Here is a 17,246-nt window from a genome sequence, read left to right as displayed (position 1 = left end):
GAGATTGTTATTAAATATAAACTAAGTTTAAAGAAGTTAAAAAACATCGCCAAAGTGCTGTGTTTTTGCGCACTTCGCCCTAAGGTGACGATAGTATTTATATATATATATATATATATATATATATATGCATATGCATTCAAAGAAGCTTTTTTATTCCTAATGAAGACCATGCGAGATGACGCATGCTATTTCATATTAAGTGCTTCGGGGGAGAGAGAATGTTTTATAATATGCGAATATCAATCAAACTGTTGCGTCGAGTATACGTTTAACCACAGTGACTCGCCCAGCTTAAGTTATCGTTACTTTATGTTAATGAGAAAGATTTTCTAGTTTATGGTGCATTCATCTATTATATGTCTGTATTAAACCAGAAAAATATCGTCGTGGATTGGACGAAGTGGCAAAAATAGACTAACAAAAACCCGACATATTTCCGAATTGCCTTGATTTATGCACTGGATGGTAAGAGAACGTCTCAGTTGAAAATTATGTCTAAAGTATTAAATGTCGTGGAAAAAAACGACAATGCATTTTCTATTTATATGAACGCGTGTTTCAAAAGTTGATTATATGAACATTTATAAAGTCTAAGGAGCAACAGAAAGCTTTGGTATTACTTAAGCGATGTATAGGGGCTTAACTAGTGTCTACTTAGTAACGTTACCGTCTATATTGGATCTCGTATGCTGATGGTTGTTTCCTTTACTTGAGCAATTGTCAAAATTGAAATGGCATTTGTTTCACGTTTGCTATGTTGAACATTATATATTTTTTATGTACATCGTAATTGACAACGAATACATGAGAAATAGAAAAAAAATATTATGAAATTGAAAACAGAAGATTGTGTTTAACGTTCTAGTTTTATTAACGTCAAAATAGTTATATATCATCAAGTGTGCTCACGTTTATGAATAAATTTGCCCCATAGTGCACTAACGTTTGTCTGTTTATAATTAATTAACGCAAAAAATTGATAATGCACACAGTTTAAGGGTAATTAAATAGTGAATAATGAATGTCTCCTTAGTAATAAATAATTGACATGAACCGCACGTTTGTTTGGTTGAAAGTAGGGAGGTGAACAAATAGTATAATAATATTCGAATTCAAATATACGAATTAACGAACGTCCGAGACAAATAACTGTTCCTTATTTCCACAAATATAACCATAAATAGAATCGTTTTCTGCATATTTTGAAAAAGAAAAAGAGTAACACATTTTGAAAAGGATAATTTATTGTGTTCTTTATTCGCCACTTAATAAAATGTAATAATCATAAGGTTTCAGATATTTTCGGAATATTGAAATGCCCGAACTTAAGAAAATGGGAATCAAATGACTTTTCCTATTTGCCCATATATCACTATACATAGTACCTTACATGCAAAAGGTATACAGTCATATCTTTGTGTTACCCTTTAATTGCTTATATTCGTTTTCGTGTAGGAATTTACTTAATAAAAACTAAAATAGTATACATGAACATATGTGTCGATATCAAATTGGAGTATTTAAAAATATAAACTACTACTATTTTCAATGAAAAGATACACATACATCTCCCAGCATTTGAATAATCTCGCTTGTATTGAAAATAAAATTTAAGATTACCATATAGATTTTCTGTTTGCTGTTTGCATTTCAGGTGAGCTTGCTTTTTGGCACATGATGCAGGCATATGTTAACAAATTCGCCGAAATCAATCCTAGCTTATAGGAAAGTGAGCTTTCCTATTTCCATGAAACACTTGCTCATTCTTTCGCCCCCTACCGCAGCCATCGCTCAAAGAGGCAGGTTGCAGCACCACGTGTGAGAAAGGAAATTCGAGCCATGACCGACGCTGAAAGAGTTAGATACTTCAACGCCCTGAATCAGCTGAAGACCGATACGGTTTATATATATATTGTAACAATTTATTGTTTTCACGTATTATTGCATAACGTCATTGAAGAGAAAGTTATCCGCTATATTCCAAAAAAAGTCAGTGTTCTTCTTTATATGGTACATTTAGTTTTAAGTTCTTGGTAACGGCGTAATGAAATAATTACGCATATATTTTAGATGATATATCGCGATTTACGTTATACGATTATGATGCATGTAAACGTACTTACGGTCGCTTGGTTATTTTGTGGATCTGAACACCTCTAAAGAGACTTACGGAAAAAATAGTTTGATAATATAATGTTCCGTAAGAGATGACTTGCTTTGTTGTTAACTACATTGTCCGTATCCCACAGTCATTGAGACCAAACGTGTACGACGCATTGGCCGCTTTCGACCAAGGAGCTAATGTCCAAAGAGCACACTTTGGTCCTGCATTCACGGGTTGGCATCGCCTGTATCTGTGGATGTAAGAAAAACAAAACCCTGCATTTGGCATCATTTGTTTATTAGCATTTGTTTTATTTATTGATCGGTTCTTCTATAGATCTTCTATATTGTAACACATTTCGATCGCATGTCGGAGTAAAGTCCCATAAACACGCACAATCAATTAGTATGTTATAAAGAAAATCGCAAAATAAAGTTGATGTAATCCAATTAAAATCACAATCTTATGAAATATTTGTTATATCTCAATTTTCATTTTAACTTATTTAATTATTTTAATTAATCCTAATTAATAAAGTTTTAATTAATTTCAATTAACAAAATTTAAAAAAATATAACTATTGCATATTGTTTAAAATAACTATTGTATATTGTTTAAAATAACTATTGCATATTGTTAGAAGTGCTTAAGGAATTGTGCAATCAAATATCACGCATTAAGCCCCAGTTTCACAAACTACATAGGTATACTATTGTGCTAGGTGAGCTACAAAATTATTACATATTGGAAACTACCTTGATGTACTATTAGAAGTAAGCTAAGAGAAAAAGTAGCACATTCCAATCTAAATTGTTTACCAAATCAAGAACACAAACGTAAGCAGTAGAAACTTCCAGAAAGTTCCATTACTAAAGGTTAACAGTTTTGACCTGAACAAATATAAAAAAGTACATGTAGGTCAATCAACGTACCACGTAAGACCACGTGGGATCACGTGGGAAACGTATTTGGAAAAGTCTGATCAAAGTTCAAAAAGCTGCCACCGAAAGAATATTTAAGAGAATGCTGTGCGCGATTCAAGCAATGTATTTTCTGGATATTCTTTCAGGTGAGATGGTATTACTTATTTATTTTCATTCAGGTGAGATGGTATTTCTTATTTATTTTCAAACCTAAATTATTGTGTGCTGCAAATAAATATATTCATACTTAAATTATTGTCTGCTACTTGAATTTGTTTCAGTTACATTAAATGTAGATTATTTGAGAAGGTTGTTTGGCTGCACAATATCCGAATAAATATATACTGTGTATTTATTATAATTGCTATTTTATAAGTATCTTATTAGTAAAACTAATAGTACTGTTTTATAATAAATAAATAATTTCTTTATTTTATGATTTGATAAAACAATGTTAATGCCTGAAAACTGTTAGTAAAATTGAATAATATTCTGTGTGATTTATTAATATATAATAAGAATCAATATCGTTACATATGCACGTATATATATTTATATATATATATATATATCATAAATAATATTTGTGCATGCAAATATTTATATTGTTTTAATTAATTAACACTGTATTTTCTGGATATTCTTTCAGAGAATAAAATGGGCTGTTTATATTATTGCCTTCTTTAATTATTTACATTTATTATGGATCAAGGAATATTAGCGCTTAATGCCAATTTCCATAAGTCAAAGAACGATAGCATTTAATGCTAATGGAAATTGGAAATTCGGCAGAAACAATATTCATTAAAACCATAAATCGAAGAATGAATGGTACTATTAATTACTAAGAACTAAATAACTTATCGTACGTAAATGAAGATCCCGTTACCTATTATATTAAATGGAAATGATGAAAAACCTCAATGAACATTAAAATATATAATAAAGCGCGTACGATATCTAGTGGAGAATAAGGTTTTTAAAGTTTGATTCCTTTGCAATAACATTTTCAACAACAAAATCGTCAGAAATGTTTCAAGATGTCTCACTACAATTTACGTTCTCGCCAGTCAGCCACTCAACCACTACCATTAACGCCGCCGACATCCCCAACCGAACATAACCTTAATCATCAGACGATTCCGAAACAACCAATCCAACCGCCATCTTCAACAACACCAACACAAGAAACTCCACAATCCACATCAAGAAGTGAGTCAAAACCTTATTTACAAACTCCTTAAGATTTTGTTGCAAGATAAAAACGCCGTAAAAACAATTACGTTCAAATTTTCATAAACAATTAAATGCTATCAAAACAATCAGAAGAGTAACAATACATGACAGCCCATTTCAAAGTCATCCATTACAATCCGATACATCAGACGCCGAAGAAACCCGAGAAATAATCCCCCAGCCATTAACGAAGGACCCACCGAAACCGCTGATCGAGCCATTATCTAATTTCCGGTACGACCCAGTACCACCGCCATATGGTAATTTTCAGTGCCTCCCTGACGAACGACTACAGGATCCAATTTCCAGTGTTATTTTGCAGAGACCTAACGTTTTCTTAAATAACCCATCACCTAGTGTTAATAGTGATAATTTTCCATCGCGAAGTGCTAATAGTGACAATATTAACTTACGCAGGTAGACGCCTTCCGCCCCGGACCACTTCTAGGACGAGGCACGATCAATACACCAAACCACGCAAGCTTCAGACGCAAGAGGTACAATGTTTAAGCCAAACATAATTAAGTTAGCATGCTTTACAGGTAGAGACTATGACAGTTTACCAGCGTTTCTGGCAAAATTTCAGAAATTCTGTAGCATGAATAACATTGATATAGGTGAATATGCTAATGTTCTTCCATTTTACTTGTCCGACTGAGCAGAGAATTTTTACAATAATCTGACCAAAGATATTAAATCTAATTATCAAGAACTTACCAAAGCGCTTGCTTAACGTTTTCAGACTAAAGAATTAGATTATCATCTAATTGCTCTTAAACAAAGAGAAAACGAATCGTGCGATGATTATATCTCGAGAGCATTAAAAATTTCCACTGATGTACAAGGCTTAGAAGAAAAAGTTCTCGTAAGCTTACTTGTCAATGGATTAAGAGACAGTATTAAGAAAGATGTTATTTTAAGACAGCCGGAGTCTCTGTCCGAGCTGGCCAAATACTGTAAACTCTGTGACGTGACAACGTCATTTTCAGTCAATACTATTGACACAAAATTTCAAACGTTATTGGAAGAGATTAAAACCTTAAAAACGGACAATAAAATTAGGAAAATTAATGCTTTACAATCAACCGCAATATCAAATATACCGGCAGAAAATTCTTATGCTCAACAATATATGTTTCAAAATCAATTGCCACCTGTCCCTTATGGCCGTTATCAACAATTTCAACCACGACAAAACCAAAATTATAGGATGTCTGTACCGTTAGATTATCAAAGACCGCCAATAGTCGATAGACCCGTATCTAACCCGCGTTTACAAGTAAACAGACAAAATGCACAAAACCAAATTTGTCCCAAATGCGGATACGATTCTTGTAGGGGGGGGGGGGGGGGTCGAAACTGTTTCGCATTTAATAAACGATGCAACAATTGCCAACAATTCAATCATTTTCAATCAATGTGTTTTCGTACTAAATAATGATGTGAAAAGCAGAGCAGTAGGTACCATTTTCATAACACAAATAATTCAAAACTCCAAGTAAAACATGAGCAAATTAATAAAAAAGGTCTAATTAACAAAAGTACGCATACAACTCAAAATAAACATAAACAAAGTATTAAATCTAAACTTAAAATATTAGCTTTAAAGGTTGTATCCGCTTTTACACACAATTCTTTACCAGGAACAATCGCAGGTGTCAAAACGAACATAATTTTGGATTCGGGTATTAATATTTCTGTAATTAGCAAATCATTCTTTGCCTCCACAAAATTTACGCTAAGTGAATGTCAACCATCTAACCTTAATGTCAAGACCGCGGTATCTGATAATTTGTACAATGTAGAGGGGGTCATTAACCTTCCAATTCTAATTGGCAACACGTGCTCTGAGCACCCGTTTTACATAGAACAAGGCTTAACGAATAATGAAATCTTAGGAGTAGACTTCTTTTCGCAGTACGAGGCAAAATTAAATTTTCAGACCAATACTCTTGAAATAAATAAAGATAAAATTACATGTCAAACTAATTTTATAACAAATGAAATTCACTGTATTCAAGCAAATACAAAGATAAGAATTAAAGCTAATTCATTTCAGAAAATTCCTGTTCAACTAAGAGAATGTTTTTTAATAAAGATTTACATATTATGGATGATACAAATATCATGGAACTTGATTTATGTATTACAGAAATAAAAATAAAACTATACAATTTCCAATTTACAATAACTCTGATACGGAAAAAATGATAAATAAATACGATATTTTAGCTTCAATACATATTTTGAATGGAAACGAAATATATGAAATTAATAATTTAGTTAATGTAATGAAACTGGAAATATCAAGACGACAACCGAAAAAGAACAAATATTACATAATAAAATAGGAAAAGAATTTGCGAATAATCAGCAACTTTTTGATCTCTTAAAGAAATATCAAGATATATTTAGCGATTCAGAAACAGATGTCGGCACTGTTAAAAGTTTTGAATGTTCCATTGAATTGGTACCGAATGCAAAACCTATACGTTCAAGACCATATCCGGTAAACCCCAAAACGAGACAAATCATTGAAGATGAATTACAGAAAATGCTATATAAAAATATAATTTCACCATCAACTTCAATCTGGAGTAGTCCTATTGTATTAGTTAAAAAACATACACATTCAGATGATATTTCACCAGAAGACCAAAAAGAAAATAAACAATTATATAGGTTATGCATTGATTACCGACTGTTAAATAAAATTTCGAAGAAAATGTATTATCAAATGCCTACAATTGTGGATGTTCAAAATATGATTGCAGAGAAAAAGCCAACTATCTTTACTAAAATAGACATAAAACAAGCATTTTTTAATCTACCCATGGCCGAAAATTCTAAAAAGTATACTGCATTTGATTCTCCAACAGGAAGATGTTTTCAATTTAACGTGCTTCCTTTTGGGTTATGTAATAGTCCCTTTTATTGGTCATTATATCTTTCAAAAATATTAGGAGAATTCAATTTCAAAAACCTTCTTTTTTTTCTGGATGACTGTATACTAATGAGTGACAATATCGAAACCCACATCAAAGAACTTTCTCAAGTTTTACATAAACTAAAAGAAGCTGGTCTAGTAATAAATCTCAAAAAGAGTCATTTGCACAAAAACGAATTACATTTCTAGGCACAATATTTGAAGGAAACACTATTCAAATGGACCCTGACAAATTAAAAATAATTAACGAATTTCAAATTCCGAATAATCAAAAAGCGTTAAAAAGTTTCTTAGGAATGACAAATTTTTTAAAACGATTTATAAAAGACTACTCACACATTGTCGCTCCGTTAAATAGATTGCTTAAGAAAGATACAATATTCTAATGGACCGAAGAACACGACAAAAGTTTTAATTATTTAAAACGGGCGTTAATGGCAAAACCAATTTTACGATTACCAGATTTTAATAAAGAATTCACTATTTATACAGACGCTAGCACCTCCGCAGTAGGATTCTTTTTATGTCAGGAAGATTCTCCAAAACGTAACCATGTTATTTTATATGGGGGTCGTGCTTGAAAAGAAAACGAAAAACGTTACAGTAGTTGTAAACTGGAACTATTAGCAATCATCTACGCTTTGAAAGAATGTAGAGTCTATATATCAAATATACATGTTAAAATTATAACAGACAATAAAGCTTTAACATTTTTGCATACAGCAAAACACACAAATGACAGACTATATAGATGGGCTTTAGAACTTGAAAATTGTGATCATGAAATCATTTATAAAACCGGCAAGACAAATACGAGCGATTACCTTAGTAGAATTAACTATTCCAAATCAGACATTCACGTTCAATCCCAGGAAAAGATAAAAACACTTCCCAATGATAATATACCTTTAACATCTTCACAACCCTTGGCACCAATGCAAATCACACAAAATAATTATAGTTCCCAGATTAACATTCTCACAAGAAAGATGCTAAAATAAAACAATCAACACAGCACCAATCAATCATCAACCAATAATCGCTGCTGACAATCAACTTAACACCACTCCACCTGACAACAGTGTTATCTCAGATAATGATCACATACCTGATTCACAACTCCAGACAGTCAATGACCGCGAACAACAACACACACACTTTGCAACTAATCAACTAGACATAATGAACGTACAAGCTAATTCAAAAGATTTCGGCGACATTTATGCATTTTTAAAGAATGGTCATTTACCTGATGATAAAGACTTAGCAAAACGAATTCCATATATACGCACCCAATACGAAATAGTTGACAATGTTCTGTTTCATTTTTACGAACCAAGATCTAAGAAGCATCAAACTGAAAAAACTTTAATTTAACAATTAGCTTTACCTGAGTCATTGAGAAATGAAATACTTTACAGTTTTCATGATTTAAACGGTAATTTTGGTGTTGATAGAATGTTTGCGACTCTTAATTTTTTTTATTACTTTCCAAAAATGTATCAAGCAGTTAAAGATTATGTTCAATCTTGTAAAAACTGTCAAGAGATTACAATTATAAACCATATCCATTACAAGAACCTTTTATTGCAAGCGAACCATTTGAAATGTTACACATAGACATTGTTACTGTAGCGAAACAGAGCAAAGAATATAAATATGTTTTAAGCGTTATATGTGCATTTTCAAAATTTGCATTATTTATACCATTAAAAACCCAAAACACTATTGAAATCGCAGAACAACTATATCATTAAGGGTATGCAATATTTGGACCACCAAAACATATCACACGCGATAGAGGACAAAACTTCCTAAGTGGTTTGATGGATGTTCTTTATAAATTTCTTTCAAATAAAGAGGCATCGAACTTCATCTTATCACCCAATGAGTAATGGAATGGTAGAACGGATACACTCTACATTACTCTCAATACTACGTATTGGTTAAAAGACGAAAGCGATTGGCCTGATAAGCTATCCAGTGTCCAATTAGCCTACAATTCAACAGTATGTCCGAAAACGACACAATACTCTCCGTACTACATTCTTTTTGGCCGACACATGAATAAACCCATTAATTCCGAATTATTTCCACCAATTAATACCAACCCTTCAATAAACACTTATGTTGAGGAATTGAAACAAAGATTCAAAATTATATGGAAAATCACACAAGAAAACATAAATAATTCACGTGACGTTATGCGCAAGTTTTACAATCGCAAAACTGCAATACGTCCATTTAAATAAGGAGATCTTGTTTTTATTAAACAAGAAAAAGTACCTTTAAATAAATCCAGAAAATTATTTTGACAATTTTCAGAGCAACCCTATTGTATAACCAAAATATTACAAAATGGCACATACATTTTGAGAGAACGATATTCAAACAAAGAGTTAAAAGTTCCGATTAATATCAACAGATTACGTAGATACCATGATGAGAAGGATTTACGTGATTTATCTCAAACATTCAAATTCCATGAAAACGAAACTAATGATAATACAGAAAATAAAACCAATCCGCAAACCGTTACCGATAATACACAGCCAAATATAACGGCAACTGACAAACAAAATACAATAAATCAAAATAATATTCCACCAGAAAATTCAAGCAAGAAATGGTACAAAGCTGACAAAATTTTAAAAACCAGAATTAAAGATAATCACAGACAATATTTGATAAAATGGACAAATAAAAAGTATAAGAACAGTTGGGAAAATGACGTAGATACATCAGAAGCACTTATTAAACAATTTTATATAAATAAATCTCTAAAGACAAATCACAAAAGAAAAACGGTAAAATGATAAACAAATAAATCTTAAATTATTTTTTCTTTTAGGCAAGATGTTGGTCACACGATTCTTTATACTTTTCCTGTCACTTGTGGGAGCGCAGGGCGAACAATTGCTGATGAACCATGGCGTTAAGTTCTCAGATCCAAAAACAATTAACTTCGTAAATAATGAATGGACGCATACTTTTCAATTTGATATGCCGGACTATCATTTCGATAGTGACATTGGTAGAAATTATTCATTGTATAGAGACACTTATTTCTACGAAAAAGGATGTACGATTAGCGTCGAATTCAACACTCTAAGGATTTTAATGGAACATGATTTACAATCTTTGTTACAAAAATTTCGTAGCATGATTCCTACACTCTCAGATAAACGGAAAACACGTGAGTCCCAACCCATTTAAGTTCAACTCTTTTTGGCATTGCTACAACGTCACAACTTAATCGATAACGCGATCATGCAAACAAATTGGCGCAAAGAGTTAATCTCTTAACAAATACATTTACGCACGAATTTGGTGAAATGTCGTCATTTGCAACTAGTGTTCATGAGCATATGAAATTATTCGATGAATTCGTTGCGAATGCTTCAGCACTCAGGCATAAAATTGTAGACGAAATGGAATCTGTGTCAAATAAACATACAACTGCCGAAAAGTTAATACTAAATGTAAATGATAAAATGATCAAAATAAGGTCACAGTTTGATAGGCTAGCCATAGGAATTGAATCACTGAGCAATCGTAAATTGTCGATTCATATAATAGACCCCGAACTAATGTCGCAAACGTTAACAGGAATAGCTTCGTCGTTAAAAATCAACTATTCGATTCATAAATTGGTAAGCACTGAATTGGCATTCTACTACAATCATGCTGAATTTATTTATGGACGCAACAATAATTCGATATACATAATGGTATTGTTTCCACTGACAAACAGTTTGCATAACGAAATTTATGCATTAAATTTATTTCCAATTCCTCTTGACCATTATATAAAAAACAAAGATGCTAATGAATTTACATCAAAACCGCGGTATTTAATTTATAACGAAAAAACCCTATTATTCACATTTCTCGAGGAATCATTCTTGAGAGACTGTTTGACAGCAGGTTCAACAATTTTATGCAAACAGAATGTAATATTTGAAATCGATTTCAACACAAATTGTTTCGTAGAACTCTTGAAATACGGGGACAATGCAAAAACGAAAGATATATGTGAATATAAGATAGTAAGAAACGTCTTGAAACCAGAGCTAAGAATTTTAAATAGTTCTAAGGTACTTGCATACATGCAAACAAATTTAAAATTGGAATGTGTGAATCTTTCTAAAACAATCGATGATTGTAAGTACTGCATTACTTACATGTACCATGTGCATGTAAACTAGTCTCACAAAGTCAACGTATTGATGAGCAGTTCACCAAATGCTTGACAAATGACACTACTGTCGACCAAATATATCCAATTAACTGACCGTTACTCCAACAATTCTTTAATAATACGGTTTTGGATAAACTACTGAAAAACGTCTCGTATACTGATCCAATAAATGTATTATTACCGGTATTTAAAACTTTCGATCAAAACACACAGGATATATTAACACAAATTAGAAATTGATATGCAAACCTTTGTGAAAAGAGCAAAGAAAAACCAAATTGTATACCATAGCCTAACAGAAGCAATGCTCAATGGCGAAATTTCAATTGAATCAGGTGTATCCACTTTCGATATAATTTCGAATATGTTATAACTTTGATGTCCACTTTTGCATGCATTTCAACTTTGATGTCAATTATTCAATGTTAAATTTCCATTTTTTCCATTTAACCATTATCAACACTTTGGAGATTATTGAAATGACTTGCTTTAATCGTCATTATTAAATTCTACATCTTACATGTTTTTCTCATTTAAGATGTCAATCGTACATATTTCCATTTTACTCATAACAAACAGGACTAAAAAAAAAAAAAAAAAAAAATATATATATAAATGTAATTACTATCTCATTTTAGGCGGACACCACATGAACTCAGTCATATTATATTATGGAGTGTGCATTTTACTTTACTAGATTTATATATTGTATACAGAGTGTGTATTTTACATTATAAAATTTGTATTGTCATTAATCTCCTATTGTACAACATATAATATTATTTCACTTCTACATTTTTGTACCCTTTAAATAATCGTACACTTCATTAAAATGGACACTGTAATTAACTTTTCATTGTTAATGTTATATTCCACCTATTTCAAATTATTATTTAAATACAATGGCAATTCATCTGATAATCTAGACATTTCCATCCCTTTGAAACACGATCAACTACATCACATAAAATACTGTTTAAATACTTTTCCAAAATTAAGAAAAATCCATAAACATACTAAAAAATTACTATTCGCACATGTTAAACAATTCCAACATTTCATTTTCAAGCTTGCTTTTCGCAATTAACTACTTCCATATACCTATCCTCTTTTTTCAAATGCTCGACCATCTACTGTACGAAATGCACCCTCTAAACTTTCAGATCTGCCAAGAAATCATTTTTATGTTCGGGTAAGAATCCCAAGTGTTCATAATAGCATACAAAAGATTTATTCGATCAAAATTTCTACCTCCCTCTTTATATGATTTTTCCATTACAGACATCTTAAATGCAGATCTTAAACAAATCAATAAATTAATGAACCAACATTTTCACTTTTACCAAAAATCCCTTAAATGCCAGTCGATTCCTTTCGATTTTGACGACACATATTGCCGAGTTTGCAACGAATCCTTAAAACATTGCAAAGAAAAATTCATAAAAATCCAAGGGTTTTATCCGCATAGCAAAAAAATCAGGAAAATTGATAGCTTAAATTTCCAAATATTAGTACGAGCTCGTTGTTGTCATAGACCACATTACTTCTTTTGTGATTCTCAAATTCTCTTAAACAAGTTCATAATTTGCAAATTGTGTCTTCATTATCGTAAACCATTCGACCGGAGCCTTTTGCAAAATTGTTAACCCTTGTGTATAAATTGTATATATATATTTTTTTTCATTTCAGACACTTCAGACGGAGTGTACATTTAAAGTTGTATTTTCATTTACGTTCTTATTGTTTCATTTTAGTTATAGCCTGTATTTGTTCTTTATTGTCAATATTATATTTCATTATCGTCAATCAAAATGTACACCATTGAGCTCATTTTTTGGCTTTACCATTCTGCATACATTCAGGCCCTCATTCGGTTTTCACCAACACTTTACATTGAAGATATCATAGCCATCACATTACCAATTTACGAATCACAGTTACAGCAAATCCGTTACTTCATATCTACCTTTCAGACAATGGACACCATAAAACACACACATGACATGTCAATATTTACATACATGATGACATCAGAAGAAATACAACTTGATACCATGGTCTTCCTCATCGACTACTTAGACATACATGTTTTACACCAGCAAATGTACGACCACTTATCAAGCGTTAACCATACACAAAATATCTACCTTTGTAAATCTATCATAGGAACTTACAGGTTTAAATCACTATTATCCATAAAAGCATTTCGTTTCCTAATACGATCCACATCGCTTCCCAAAAAAATTCAGCAAACACATGTCCATCACTACACTCTACCATACCGACAATGATCAATTACACGAGCGCATACACCAATTTATCGCTACTGGTCGCCGCGGAAAGATACATTTAGAATCGTATTTTCTTTGTCAAATCTGTCTGCAGTACAATTTAGGTGGCGCTAGAACACATTGTTGTGGCCTAGGTTATCACATCATATGTGGCAATTAACATCAGGTCCTAAAGAACTAACATTTTTGCCGATTTTGCTTCACGGAACTACAGGAATCGGACTTGCAATTAATCCACACTCGGCATCAACAACCACAATTCCATAAGATCAAAAGTAGAAAACAATACCGTGCAACAAAACAGGTCAAACATCCGAAACAAATAAACATATACGATTGGTTAATACGATTCCTGTTCAATCCCCTCAAATGAGTTAGTCGTGGTGCTACATATGTAAGTATATTATATTGCTGATGTTGTTTTGTTGTACTTTAGTGTCATTTTCTTGTCACTCTAATCTCTGAAAAGAAACTTATATCACATATAACATATACCCAAGACTTTATCATTATTTCATATTCATTTTTTTCAACAAAATTGTCATGTGCTTTGTAATAACGTAAGAATGATTTTATTTTTTTTATAATAAAAATGTTTTTATGCACATAACATATTATTTATTCATTTGACAATCATATTGTGTTATATTATAAATCAAATGATAGAAATTTAATTACGGAACATATAAATCATATGATAGCAACTTAGAAGTAAACTTAAGTATCATTATTGTATTCCAGAAATTATCAAGAGGTGGTTTTATAATATTACAAAATCATATGTATAATTTCAGACATTAGATTGACATTTTTGTAATGTAAGAAAATGTTTATTTACATTAACATTTATGCTTCAAATAATGTTTGTAATTATTGACACATAATTATGTTGTATTTGTTGTGCAACCTTGATTGTTGATTCAATTATATAGTAACATTCATTCAATGCATAGTGTGTTTACGAATTCTTTTTAAATTATCTACATATTACATCTGTTTAGATTGTTGTTAGACTTGTAAGATTTATGTATGCATGCTTTCATATTATACACTTATATGTTTTGGGATTGTTTTGAAAAGCAGTTAAATTTAAACAGCCCATATATTAGAATAGGAATTCTAATTAAAAGAAGGAGGAGAAGATGTAATCCAATTAAAATCATAATCTTATGAAATATTTGTAATATCTAAATTTTCATTTTAATTTATTTAATTATTTTAATTAATCCTAATTAATAAAGTTTTAATTAATTTCAATTAACAAAATAAAAAAAAATAACTAGTGCATATTGTTTAAAATAACTATTGCATATTGTTTAAAATAACTATTGTATATTGTTTAAAATAACTATTGCATATTGTTAGAAATGCTTAAGGAATTGTGCAATCAAATATCACGCATTAAGCCCCAGTTTCACAAACTACATAGGTATACTTTTGTGCTAGGTGAGCTACACAATTATTACATATTGAAAACTACCTTGATGCACTATTAGAAGAAAGCTAAGAGAAAGAGTAGCACATTCCAATCTAAATTGTTTACCAAATCAAGAACGCAAACGTAAGCAGTAGAAACTTCTAGAAAGTTCCATGACTAAAGGTTAACAGTTTTGACCTGAACAAATATAAAAAAGTAGGTGAATCAACGTACCACGTGAGACCACGTGGGATCACGTGGGAAACGTATTTTGAAAAGTCTGATCAAATTTCAAAAAGCTGCCACCGAAAGAATATTTAAGAGAATGCTGTGCGTGATTCAAGCACTGTATTTTCTGGATATTCTTTCAGGTGAGATGTTATTACTTATTTATTTTCAAACCTAAATTATTGTTTGCTGCAAATAAATATATTCATACTTAAATTATTGTTTGCTACTTTAATTTGTTTCAGTTACATTCAATGTAGATTATTTGAGAAGGTTGTTTGGCTGCACAATATCCGAATAAATATATACTGTGTATTTATTATAATTGCTATTTTATAAGTATCATATTAGTAAAACTAATAGTACTGTTTTCTCATAAATAAATAATTTCTTTATTTTATGATTTGATAAAACAATGTTAATGCCTGAAAACTGTTAGTAAAATTGAATAATAGTCTGTGTGATTTATTAATATATAATAAGAATCAATATCGTTACATATGCACGTATATATATATATATTGTAAATGATATTTGTGCATGAAAATATTTATCTTGTTTTAATAAATAAACACTGTATTTTCTGGATATTCTTTCAGAGAATAAAATGGGCTGTTTATATTATCGACTTCTTTAATTATTTAGATCTATTATGGATCAAGGAATATTAGCGCTTAATGCCAATTTCCATAAGTCAAAGAACGATAGCATTTGATGGTAATAGAAATTGGAAATGCGGCAGAAACAATATTCATTAAAACCATAAATCGAAGAATGAATGGAACTATTAATTACTAAAAACTAAATAACTTATCGTACGTAAATGAAGATCCCGTTACCTATTATATTAAATGGAAATGATGAAAAACCTCAATCAACATTAAAATATATAATAAAGCGCGTACGATATCAACCCATACAAAATCAGTGTTTCTGGTGAGAACTACGTCGTGCTTCCGACGCTGCCCGAAGCCTATCTCGCGTTCACTCGTTAATGTTCGGATATTGTCGCGGGAAATTAACAAGGAATATATTCCTTCACAATCAATAAAGACGAGCATTTTGTATCTCGTTAAATCTATGTTACCAGACCACATCTAACTTTCCAATTTTGGCAATTGCTATAAGGAACACTGATTTGTATGTGTTAAATTCATTTTTCCAAATATTTTACGAAATATTCGTTGATTATAGGTTTTTATCGGGCTCTAATAATTATAGGGCTCCGCCTATATTTCAGACTCGAAACATTTCTTCGGCAGCAGGATCACCAAGTAACGATTCCATACTTGGCATCACACCTTGACGGTGAAATGACTACGCCCACAGGCTCCGTGTTATTTAGCAACGCGTTCTTTGGACCTGGCTTCGGACTCCCAATTACGGGACCATTTAGTACCTGGCCTCAAATTAACCCTAACACAGTGTTCACAAGAAACCTAGCAGCAGGTATCCAGCTGTTCACGGTTGCCGGGATAAATGCCATTCTTCGTCGACGTCGGAATAGAGACATCCTGGTTCCCATCGCGCCAGCTGACAGTGACTTAGACAGACAGCATGGTGGAGCGCATGTATTTATTGGCGGAACAATGAATAATCTGAATTCAGCTGCCAGAGATCCCATATTCTTCAGCCATCACGCATTTGTCAATCAAATTTGGGAACGTTTTCGTCTCAACCAAAGAGCCGCGGGTATTCCAACAGCCACCGATTACCCGTGGGATCCGAATGATCAAAGAATCCCGGCATCACACAATCCAAACCTAACGGCGGGATTTACAATCAGCCCTTTCAATTCTCTCCGCCAGATTGATGGTTTCTCGGACGACTTTTTCCAACTTGTTTAGTACGAGCAGGTGCCCTCGTGTGCAACAGGCTGCGCAGGATCACGCTATC

General features: G+C 31.8%; 1 protein-coding gene across 1 annotated transcript; it reads left to right on the top strand.

Moving 5' to 3' along the window:
- Nucleotides 1-1,051: 1,051 nt before the first annotated feature.
- LOC127833753 (tyrosinase-like protein 2) lies at nucleotides 1,052-17,197 on the top strand. Its single transcript, XM_052359219.1, has 4 exons — nucleotides 1,052-1,078; nucleotides 1,729-1,902; nucleotides 2,253-2,365; nucleotides 16,591-17,197. Exons 1-4 carry the CDS (start codon nucleotides 1,052-1,054, stop codon nucleotides 17,195-17,197), a joined length of 921 nt encoding a protein of 306 aa, XP_052215179.1.
- Nucleotides 17,198-17,246: the final 49 nt, after the last annotated feature.

Source organism: Dreissena polymorpha, chromosome 1 (assembly GCF_020536995.1).
Source record: "Dreissena polymorpha isolate Duluth1 chromosome 1, UMN_Dpol_1.0, whole genome shotgun sequence".
In the NCBI taxonomy this organism is placed as follows: Eukaryota; Metazoa; Mollusca; class Bivalvia; order Myida; family Dreissenidae; genus Dreissena; species Dreissena polymorpha.
This window is presented reverse-complemented; position numbering and strand designations above follow the sequence as displayed.